The 12,286-nt window shown below is 37.4% G+C and overlaps 1 protein-coding gene across 1 annotated transcript in view; it reads left to right on the top strand.

The window, feature by feature from the left end:
* The window catches only part of lrp1aa (low density lipoprotein receptor-related protein 1Aa), a 212,171-nt gene that overhangs the window by 124,006 nt on the left and 75,879 nt on the right, over positions 1–12,286 (top strand). The window contains 7 exon segments of the mRNA XM_048172233.1: positions 1,274–1,478; positions 3,792–3,956; positions 4,712–4,793; positions 4,795–4,957; positions 6,033–6,164; positions 7,806–8,033; positions 11,143–11,317. Of these exon segments, the coding sequence (XP_048028190.1) occupies positions 1,274–1,478; positions 3,792–3,956; positions 4,712–4,793; positions 4,795–4,957; positions 6,033–6,164; positions 7,806–8,033; positions 11,143–11,317 (1,150 nt within the window).

The following is a 12,286-nucleotide window of genomic DNA, read 5'->3' as shown; positions in this document are numbered from 1 at the left end:
CTATTCTGATATCATGAAGAAAAAAAACTAATTAAAAGATTGAATTTTTTTTTTTAAAAAGTCTTGAAATAACAATTGTTAATAGTTAAATAAGGTTCCTAATTTTGTTTTGGAGTCTCTTACAATAGGTTTACATGCATTCAAGGTCAAAAAACACTTTAGTTATTAATTATAATATTAATTATAGAATTTAATATTTAATAACTACAGAAGAGGATTAGGGCCAAGCAATAATAAAAAAATAAAACCATCTCGAGATTAAGTTGTTAAATTTCGAGAAAAAAGTAAAAATAAAATGTTGAGAATAGACTCGTTAAATTACGAGAAAAAACTCGTTAAATTTTGAGAAGAAGGTCGAGATAAAATGTTGAGAATAAACTCATTAAATTACGGAAAAAAAAACTAGTTAAATTTCAAGAAAAAAGTCGAGATAAAATGTTGAGAATAAAGTCATTAAATTACGAGAAAAAAGTCGTTAAATTACGAGAACAAATTCGTTAAATTATGAGAAAAATGTCGTTAAATTTTGAGAAAAAAGTCTAGATAAAATGTTGAGAATAAACTCATTAAATTATGAGGAAAAAAGTCATTAAATTACGAATTTGTTCTCATAATTTAACGACTTTTTTTCTCGTAATTTAATGACTTTATTCTCAACATTTTATCTCGACTTTTTTTACGAATTTGTTCTCATAATTTAACGACTTTTTTCTCGTAATTTAATGACTTTATTCTCAACATTTTATCTCGACTTTTTTTACGAATTTGTTCTCATAATTTAACGACTTTTTTCTCGTAATTTAATGACTTTATTCTCAACATTTTATTTCAAGTTTTTTCTCGAAATTTAACAACTTTAATCTCGAGATGGTTTTATTTTTTTATTATTGCTTGGCCCTAATAAGAAATAAACAGTGAAGCAGTTTTATTTTTAGGTGCAATTTATAAAACATAAAGATTATGCATATTAATAAATTTGAGTAATAAAAAACACGAATTTCAGCCTTATAGTTTTAAAAAAAAAATACTGATATTGATTTATACTGATACTTTTTTTTTAACAATCTCAAGACCGCCTAGGCATTTTTACTTAATGCCCCGCAGCAAAAAAAGTTTAATTAAGACATTAAACACACAAAAAGTGGCATGCCACTAACTATAATATGGACTTTTTTACAATTAACCAATAGTTAGGTAAAAAATATATATATATTCCTGTACATATATTGTCTCTGTTCCTCTCTCTTTCCTTCATTTTTATTTCACACAGCAGCACTGACAAGTTTTGACGTGGTGATCCAGTATGGATTAGCTACTCCTGAGGGTCTGGCTGTAGACTGGATCGCTGGAAACATCTACTGGGTGGAGAGTAACCTAGATCAGATTGAGGTGGCCAAACTGGACGGTACGATGCGCACCACTCTACTAGCTGGAGATGTGGAGCATCCACGAGCCATCGCTCTGGACCCCAGAGAGGGGTAAGCAATCCATTATTACCAGTTTAATACTTCTGAAACTTGTGTTGAGCCCCTTCGGTGTAACACGTGCTTCATAAGCAGCTTTAGTATTATTTATGTAGTATTACAGTATTTATTAATATTTCAAATTAGGATGGGTTAAAAGGATTTAAAATAAGACAAAACATAAGCTAAAACAGCTAAAAATTAAGATGTAAGCTGGTATTGTGTTTCTTATTTTAATTTGTTTCTTTAACAACTGGCATTTTTATTTATAAATCAGGATTCTGTTAAGGAATCATCTGTGTCTGTTTCTGTTTTGGGTGGGTTTGACGTGTTTTAGTTCAGTTTCCTGTGTTTCAGTTTGTTTCTATGTCATTGCATACCCTCTATACAGTTTGTTCTGTTAGTGTTTTGAGTCCAGTGTTTTTTGTTTTGAATTTGTTTAAATAAAATCATTACTGCTAGTGCATAGATCCAGCTTTGCTCATCTTTACTTCAACCTAGTGTGACAGAAAATCCATTCATATGGATCTAGGGGCAGTTCAAATCCTCCGCCTCTCCCACGGGGATTGCTCCCTCGAGAAGACACACAGAGGAATTTTTAGACCTTGTGCATCTAGTACATTACGAGGTAGATAGCCTCTGTGTGAGACGAGAGTACACCTGCCTGGAGACAGATCTCGAGGGAGCTTCCAGTACTTTGTGGACTGGGCCCTGTTTCACTGCGGATCTTCTTTACAATTGGTGAGATGGAGAAGGATCACAATGCTACCGTCTTCGCCATGCACTTTGTACCACCCGCCACCACCGTCCCAACGGATGTAAAGCCAGAGCCCTGCCCTGTCAGCCAAAGCAGATGTAAGTGCGCTGAACTCAGCACCCCTTATACCAGGGGTCTCCAAACTCGGTCCTGGAGGGCTGCAGGACTGTCCTGCAGAGTTTAGCTCCAACCAGCTGCAACACACCTGCTTGAAAGTTTATTGTATGCCTACTGAGACCTTGATTAGCTGGTTCAGGTGTGTTTAATTGGGGTTGGAGCTAAACTTTGCAAGGACAGCAGCCCTCCAGGAACCAAGTTTGGAGACCTCTGCCTTATACTGTTTGAGGAGATGGAGAATGATTGCACCATGCCTGTTTCGTCGCCCTGCACTGAGCCCATTTCCTCACCTAACACAGAGTTATTGAAGTCTTCAATTGTTCCCGCCCTGCCTCGCACTCCCACCTTCTCTACCTGTTCTGTGTTCGGCCAAAAGGGCCATTCCTGAAAATTCTGCCTGTTCTACATCGGCCAAGACTTTCTGTGTGTCCAGTATTGGCTAGGAAAGTCCAATTTTCGTAACCCTCTGCCTGCACTGCCCTCCGAGCCCATCCTCCACCTTCACTCGTTGACCTGTCAGCTCCACCGTGGTTCCTTAGTCCCCTCTGCTCTACCTGGAACCATCGTCCCATACCGTCGCCACCATTCTTTGATCAGTCGTTCGCTCTGCTGTATTCATGGACTTATGGGCCTTCGTCTTTGACTCGTCCGTCCACCCCTTTAGCAAAATCGGGCTCCTTCTTTCCACCGGCTCCACCTCAGTCCTCGGCCACTCGTCCTCATGGCTCCGCCTTGGTCTCCAGGACCTTCTGTGTTGCCTTGTCTCTTCAGCTCTCCCTGGGTTTCCATTGCCATCATCACCCCTAGTTCCACCTACCAAATCTCCACCATGGCTCCTTCCTCCCTCGACTCTGCCGTGGAAACTATGTCCTGGGATTCCTGCTCGGGGTTCTGTACTGGCACCTCCTACCATTGACTCCTCCCTGGCTTCTGCCGCTGTCTTCTCCTCCCTGGCTCTTCCTGTTGTCTGTGCCATCCTGGCTCCTGTGGTCATCCCTTGTGCCTGCTCTGCGTCCTCCACTTATGCCCCCTCCTGTAACACTTTAGCATAATAACTAAAGATTATTGGAAAAATGAAATTGTAATTATTTTATTTAATAATTATAATATATTGCCACTCATAGTTTCTGTAAATAAAAGCTTGAAAATAAGCAGCTTTATCATTACAACAGAAGTACCAGAATTACCTTAATTACCTTAGACAAATACTGTCTTGAGAATGGGGTGCCTTAAAGTCAGAACTACTGCTTTAAAGGAATGTTTCATCCAAAGAATGAAAAATATTTCACACAACCTTATGTTGTTCCAAATACAAGACAATTTTTGAAGAATGTTCACAGTGCTCTTTTCCATATAGTGAAAGCCAGTTCCATAAATGACTTTTTGTTTTTGAGACTAAATAAACTTTTCTAAGCAGCATAGAAAAAGCCCTCATTTGTACTCTGATTCTGTAGAATCCTATTCTGGACAGACTGGGACGCCAGCATGCCCAGGATCGAGGCTGCGTCCATGAGTGGACATGGCAGACGCACGATCCATAAGGAGACTGGCAGTGGAGGATGGCCCAACGGACTGACTGTGGACTACCTGGAGCGCCGCATTCTGTGGATAGATGCCAGGTAATGTTTTATGTGATGTACTATACCCATGTACTCTCTCAGAAAAAACATGTAAAAATGGTTCCTTTAGAGGGGTAGAACAGCTTGTCATTGGGGTAGTATCCATAAAAGGACAACTTTGTATCTTATCTAGCCCTAAAAGGTGTATTTTAGTACCTTAGAGTAGTAATATGTACCTGTAAGGTACTAGAATGAAATTTCAGAGGTAAATAAGGTACAGAGATGTCCTTTTAGGGGTACTGCCCCTTGAACATTCTTTTATGAGAATGCAGGACATGCTTCTGGATAAATGGAAGTTGGCCCTAGAACAAACCAATCAGTGACCTGACCCTATCCCAATCCCTAACCCAAGGGTATCCAATCCTGCTCCTGGAAGACAACTGTCCTGTAGAGTTTGGCTCCAACACACCTTCCTGGAAGTTTCTAGTAATCCTGAAGACCTTGATTAGCTGGTTCAGGTGTGTTTAATCAGGTCTAAAGCTAAACTCTGCTAGATTGTGGCCTTCCAGGAGCAAGATTTGACTTTCCGGTCCTAGAACAAACCAAGCAGTGTCCTGACCCTAACCCAATCCCTAATCCAGGGGTGTCCAATCCTGCTCCTGGAAGGCCACTTTCCAGTAGAGTTTAGCTCCAACCTGCTCTAACACACCTTCCTGGAAGTCTCTAGTGATCCTCAACAACCTTAATTAGCTGGTTTAGGTGTGTTTAATGTATGAATGACCATATAAATGGTTTATTTATGTCTTATGTCTCAGATCTGATGCAATCTATTCAGCCAAGTATGATGGGTCAGGACTGATCGAGGTGCTCAGAGGACACGAGTATCTCTCGCATCCGTTTCGCTGTGACGATGTACGGAGGAGAGGTTTACTGGACAGATTGGCGCACAAACACACTGGCCAAAGCCAACAAATGGACAGGAAACAATGTCACTGTGGTTCAGAGAACAAACACACAACCTTTCGATCTGCAGGTATACCACCCATCAAGACAACCGCAAGGTAATCTTCCAACTTTATTTCAAAGTTCCTCCAATTATCAATATTGCTAATGCCTGTTTCAATGCAGTGGTATATATCAAAGTACCATGGTGTAACATGGTGTTTCAGTTAGTAACACATGGTGTAAGTGAGTGAACTTGACAAAACCAAAGTAGTGTTGCTTAGGACCATTTTAAATCTAAATGTATGAGGTTGCATTGAAATTTTCTCAGCAATTCCTTTTTTAAGTGTAAAAAGCACACACATATTGGGTAAAATTGTGAGTTTTTAATTCAGTAGAACTGTTTTTGATACTTTTCGTTATTAGTGGCATTTCGCTCAACTTTTTGAAGCGCTCATCACATTGAGCTTATTGCAGTGCATTTTGGGAGTCTCATTAATAATAAACAAGATTCATTTAATCACTTCGTGGCATTTATCTCCTTTTTGAGCTTTTAATAGCGGCTTGTTGTCTGAACATCACAGATCATTCTATTGATCATTTTTCAAAATTTCTTGTCGAGTCTTCTTTTAATTGTATGTTTAGTTATTGAGTAAAATTTGACTGTGGGTCAAATTGAGGGAGGGTCCAGTCTGCTTGATGGACACACATGTTGATGGTGTTTGGCGCTTCATAATGTAGCTTGTGAATAAACTTGTCATGATAGTTTAGCTCACTGACTTCATCTTATAGAGGCAGACATTTGTTTATTCATGTCTGACGGGAGCAGACAGAGAGGATGAATTGGTTTAGACATGCTTTCAGAAGTTCCTCTATCTGTTTTAAACCTTTAACCGTTGGATTTCTCATTCTTACTTACTTTTAATCATACTTCTATCAAAATACCCATATGAATAAACATATATATAGATCATAAATCAGCCAAGTAAGCACAGATTCCGATGATCACAAAAAAATAGTCAAACGTTGGTCAGTTAATCTGCACAGCACGGCCGACATATCCAGTCTGTCGTTAGTTCCTGTCTCAGTTGGTTTGGTTTCTGGTTTGGCCTTAAATTGAAATGTGGCAATGACACAATAAAGCTCAGTACGTCACCTCCTATTTATTTCGGACTGTCTCATCTCTCTCTCCAGCACCGAACCCGTGTGCTGCTAACGGTGGTTTGGGTCCATGTTCTCACCTGTGCTTGATCAACTATAATCAGACGTTCTCCTGCGCTTGTCCTCACCTCATGAGACTGAGTGAAGACAACCACACCTGCTACGGTACGAACTAGAGCTGGAGCCATGGCACAACGGACCTGTTATCATCTTCAGATTCATTCAACATCTCATCAGTTTAGACATGTATTCTTTAATGGGCTTTTAGTAGAGTCTTGCATGAATGAAAACCAGCAGTGCTGTTACTGTTACCTGAAACTAAAACTATTAAAAAAAAATGTTTTTTAAAGTAAAGCTGTTTTCTAAAATAAAGTACAACTATTAGATTAAAAACTGAAACTTAAATGAAAATTAACTTATAAGTTAGAAGTACTAAAATTACTAAAACTAAAAATCAAATAAAAATAAATTGAAAGCTTAATAGAAAAAAATGACAAAACAAATAAAGATGACAAATTACTTAAGCTAAAATTAAAATGAAAACTGAAATATAAAAATAAAAACTAATCAAAAAATATTAATAAATACTGTAATGGTGTATAACATTGAAAACGAAGATGTGAGGGATATAATTACTGTTCATTTAATTGATTTTTGTCCACTGGATTTTTGTTTTGGATTTTCTTTCTTCCATAGAGTGTAAATAAAGATACTTTGAATGGGGAGTGGAGCTGTCGAGCTCCAAAAATGGCACAGAAAGCATTATAAGTTAATTATAAGCAAGTATAAGTTAATTCATAAAACTTGGTCGCTTGTCATTTTATTCATAAAACTTGGTCAAAACTTGTCATTTGATTCTATTTTATAGCATATGTCAACTTTTTGGCAGGTTTATGGTGTTTTTCGTGATTTTTGAAGTGTGATGCAGTCGCCATTTACTGTCATTACATAGTATGTAGAAGAGCAAGATAATTATATAAAAAATTACATTTATTTTTATAAATCCTAATGTTTGTTTAAATAGTGAAATATTGACTTCAATGATGCCTAAAATAAAGAAAGTCATAAGGGTGTGGAACAATATGAGGGTGAGGTAATATATAAATAAATATTCCTTTAAATATGTTTTTTTCTGATGTTGCTTTGGCTGAACGATCGATATCTTGGCGTCTCTCTCATGCAGCCTTGATTATCACATAAAATAAACTTTCCCTTAGTTTATAGAAACATGTATGTATTATTTTTCCAGTAATGCTCTTACAGTGGAAGTCTACAGGGAAGAAGACTTGCACATATAAACATCAGAACAAATTTCTCATGGACCATTTCTTCCAGAAACCTTTAAATATGCTCAAAACTCTATATATAAAACTCCCATATAAACTCCAACCGCACCCTAAAATAAGTACAAAATATGGCCTGGTGTAATGTTAATATGAAGGAATTTTCTGTATTGATTTTTCACAGGTTTTTTTAGGGTTGAAGGAAAATGGAAAAAGTACTGGTAATTTTCTCCCAGCATTCGTTGATTTTTCTACTAATTTTTTCCTTAACAATGCAGAAGGCTTTAAAGACTAAAAGCAATAAGCCCTGTGCAGTGAGCCCGGCTCAACCAATCATCACTTTCTTATAATTAATAGAAAAAACCTAGTTTCAGTTTGACATTTTCAGTTAATGGATCTTCACATTTAAATTCATTTGCTTGGAGGATTTTTTTTTTTTTTTTTTTTCCAGTGACCTTTTGTCTGGTTTGGTTTGTCTCCTTTCTGGCCTCAGTCAGGACGCTTTTCTCTGTCTCTCTTCCAGAGTCACGTCAGTTCCTGCTGTATGCCCGTCAGATTGAGATAAGAGGAGTGGACATCTATAATCCATACTACAACTACATCATCTCCTTCACCGTCCCTGACATCGACAACGTCACGGTTGTGGATTATGACGCTCTGGAGAAGCGTATCTATTGGTCGGATGTTCGGACTCAGACCATCAAGAGGGCCTTCATCAACGGCACAGGAATAGAGACAGTGGTGTCTGCAGGTACAACATTCTGTCAGGTTGACTTCAATTTGATTGGAATAAAAGCAGATGCACATGTACAGCTGCTAAAACAGTGCTTTTATTGGTTCTCTTTTACTGAGATGGTGTAATATGGGAATTAACGCTTCTTTTGCTAGTGGATTAATATACTAGATATGTGCATTTCTGGACAGCATGCAAGACACTTAAAGGTGCCCTAGAACCAGTTTTTACAAGATGTAATATAAGTCTAAGGTGTCCCCTGAATGTGTCTGTGAAGTTTCAGCTCAAAATACCCCTTAGTTTTTTTTAATTATTTTTTTTAACTGCCTATTTTGTGGCATCATTAACTATGCACCGATTCAGGCTGCAGCCCCTTTAAATCTCGCGCTCCCTGCCTCCCGAGCTCTCGACTATAATACAGTGCATTTACAAAGTTCACACAGCTAATATAACCATCAAATGGATCTTTACAAGATGTTCGTCATGCATACTGCATGCATGCATCAGATCATGTGAGTATAGTATTTATTTGGATGTTTACATTTGATTCTGAATGAGTTTGAGGCTGTCCTCCGTGGCTAAAGCTAACATTACACACTGTTGGAGAGATTTATAAAGAATGAAGTTGTGTTTGTGCATTATACAGACTGCAAGTGTTTAGAAATGAAAATAGCGACGGCTCTCTTGTCTCCGTGAATACAGTAAGAAACGATGGTAACTTTAACCACATTTAACAGTACGTTAGCAACATGCTAACGAAACATTTATAAAGACAATTCACAAATATCACTAAAAATATCATGTAATCATGGATCATGTCGGTTATTATCGTCATTTTTCGCTATTGTTCTTGCTTGCTTACCTAGTCTGATGATTCAGCTGTGCACAGATCCAGACGTTAATACTGCCTGCCCTTGTGTAATGCCTTGAATATGGGCTGGCATATGCAAATATTGGGGTCATACATATTAATGATCCCGACTGTTACGTTATGTTGAGATTCGCCTGATTTTCGGAGGTCTTTTAAACAAATGAGATTTACACAAGAAGGAGGAAACAATGGAGTTTGAGACTCACTGTATGTCATTTCCATGTACTGAACTCTTGTTATTCAACTATGCCAAGGTAAATTCAATTTTTGATTCTAGGGCACCTTTAAGAGCACGGTCTAAAGCGCATGGTGCAGGTGCACTTAGGGCATGTCTGAATCCACTTTTGCTATTTTAATGATGGGAAAAATGGTCGGCGCACCCGACGCATGGTCCAAAGGGGTTGTCCCTATTCTCTTAATGAGTCATGGGTGTGTTTTGGGCGTAACGTGCAATAAACCAATCAGAGTCTCATCTCCCATTCCCTTTAAAAGCCAGTTTACATTGTAATCCTTTTATTTGTAATATTTGGCATGTTTGTGTGCTGCTGCGCGTCCCTGTGTGTGTAACAAGCAGAATGTACGAGCGTTGTGCACCCGCCTATAGGTGCATATTACTTAATATGCTCTTTAAATAGCAAAAAAATACTGCACCATTGATCAGTGGCGCAGTTCGTTTTCAGTTGCTTCAAAATAGCAACATGCCAACAATGCACCTGAACACACCACGTTTTCAGACCAGCACACCCATGGGTGAACAGATGGGTGTGAGTGAATTTGCTGGATGTAAAAATGATAACTAGCAAAAAACACTTGTGTCGTGCCTCGTGCCGCATTGTGCCGGGTGTATGATAGAGCCCTTAATCGTAATGTCCTGCCGTTGATGTTGACTGATATCGCAAGCCGTTTTAAGCTTTTAATGTTCCCAGCATTACAAATTCATGATTACATTTTGTATAAAGTTAAAGTTAAATTTTGGGTCGGTAAGATTTTTTTAAAGATATTAATACTTTTATTGCATTAAATTGATAAAAAGTGACAGACATATATAATTTTACAAAAGATTCAGTTTCAAATAAATACTGTTCTTTTGAACTTTCTATTCATCAAAGAATCCTGAAAAAAAAAGTCCACAAAAATATGAAGCAGCACAACTGTTTTCAACATTGATAATAATCATAAATATTTCTTGAGCAGCAAATCATCATATCAGAATGATTTCTGAATGATCATGTGACACTGAAGACTGGAGTAATGATGCTGAAAATTCAGCTTTGATCACAGGAATAAAATACACTTTACTATATATTTACATAGAAAACAGCTATTTTAAATTGTAATAATATTTCACAAAATTGTTTTTTTTTTTTTCTGTATTTTTGAACAAATGCAGCCTTGATGAGCAGAAGAGACTTCTTTCGAAAACATTCCAAAATCTTAGTTTTGACTAGTTCAGTTTCACAAGTTTAAATTCAGAAGCAGATACTTGATATGAGAATTTTCAAAATTTATCTTTAACTTCATATAGACTCAATGAAAGTGGAAATCATAGAAAGCATGGTTGTTAAAATTACAGTTACATTATAATCAATGTATGTTGTCATCATTTACTCACCCTCATGTTGTTACAAACCCGTGTGACTTTCTTTCTTCTGTGGAACACTAAAGGAAGATATTTAAAAAAAAAAAATGTCTCTGTGTTTTTGTCCATACAATGAAAGTCAATTTCATTTTGGACCTCAATGAATTTCATGATATGGACAAAAAAAAATATATATATATATATATTTTGTGAAAGAAAGAAAGTCAGACAGGTTTGGAACAACATGAGGGTGACAGAATTTTCATTTTTGGTTTACCAACCCCATTGAGTTGAATCCCATAATTCTCATATAAGTTCACATAAGGCTTTAGAATATCAGGATGTTGTTGTTTAAATCTGATGTTACTGTGTGTATGAGAATCTTGGTCATTGTTTACACTGCAGAACTGCTGTCGTGTTTACAGTCGAGTGTTTTTGGAGAGTGCTGTTTAAGTAAAATTAGCACAGCCCTCAAAACCAAATTACAGACATGTTGGGTTTTATGATGAAATAATGACTCACACTTTACCATCCGTGTTTCTGCTCATCCAGATGTTTATCCCTGTGGAAACGCACCGAATGCGGATGTTTAGATTTGAGTGTCTGTCATCTGATTATATTGATTCAAGCAATTAATATCTGGAAATGGTTATTTTGTGTGTCTTGCGTGTGAGCAGATATTCCCAACGCACATGGTCTGGCGGTGGACTGGGTTTCACGTAATCTCTTCTGGACCAGCTATGACGGCAATAAGAAACAGATTAACGTGGCCAGACTGGATGGCTCCTTCAAAAACGCTGTTATTCAGGGCCTGGACAAGCCCCACTGCCTCGTACTGCATCCTATACTGGGGTGAGCGTACATTTGTGACATTTACACACACAACCCTGCCCTCATGCTTTACTTCCTGGAGGCAGAGAAAAAGATGCAAAACAGGATGCAACCACATGCACTATTGTTTTCTCATGTTTTACTGGGGGAAATCATGACATAGAGTAGAGGCTTTAGAATATATATATTTTTTTTTTTTGCACTTTTTTTGCATGAGAAAAAATATAATCCATAAAAAAAATAAGAATTGTCAAATTCGATTTAATGGTGACCTTAAGGCAGTTCATGCAGAAATGATGTTCAGTGGAGGGTGATGTAAATACTGAGGATGAGAAGATAAAAAAGGGCCTAAACTGCTTTTTGTCATTATCGTCTTCCATGCAAGTGGAAATGAAGCACATAATGAAATAAAATAGTGGAGTGAAATACTTACTCATAGTTTGAAATAAGATATCTGCAAGTTTCTAATAATTCTTTAAGGTTGAGTTCACTTCAGAATTCAAATTTCCTGATAATTTACTCACCCCCATGTCATCCAAGATGTTCATGTCTTTCTTCAGTGGAAAAGAAATGAAGGTTTCTGAGGAAAACATTCCAGGATTTTTCTCCATATAGTGGACTTCACTGGGGTTCAACAGGTTGAAGGTCCAAATGTCAGTTTCAATGCAGCTTCAAAGAGCTCTACACGATCCCAGACGAGGAATAAGAGTCTTATCTAGCGAAACGATTGGCCATTTTCTAAAAAAAAAAAACAATTATAAACTTTTTAACCACAAATGCTCGTCTTGCTCTGCTCTGTGATGTGCCACGCAATACGTAATCACATTGGAAAGGTCACGTGTGACGTAGGTGGAATAATAACCCAATAACCATTTTAATCATTTGTGACCATAATTAATTAAAATATTTATGTGGTAACCCAGAAATCACTTTATTAACCTGCTTAACCCTGTAAAGCCTGACATATGAAACAATAGTCAGAAAAATCTT

Source organism: Megalobrama amblycephala, linkage group LG21 (genome assembly GCF_018812025.1).
Source record: "Megalobrama amblycephala isolate DHTTF-2021 linkage group LG21, ASM1881202v1, whole genome shotgun sequence".
Lineage (NCBI taxonomy): Eukaryota > Metazoa > Chordata > Actinopteri > Cypriniformes > Xenocyprididae > Megalobrama > Megalobrama amblycephala.
The sequence above is the reverse complement of the archived record's forward strand: the minus strand, read 5'-3'. Positions and strand labels throughout refer to the sequence as shown.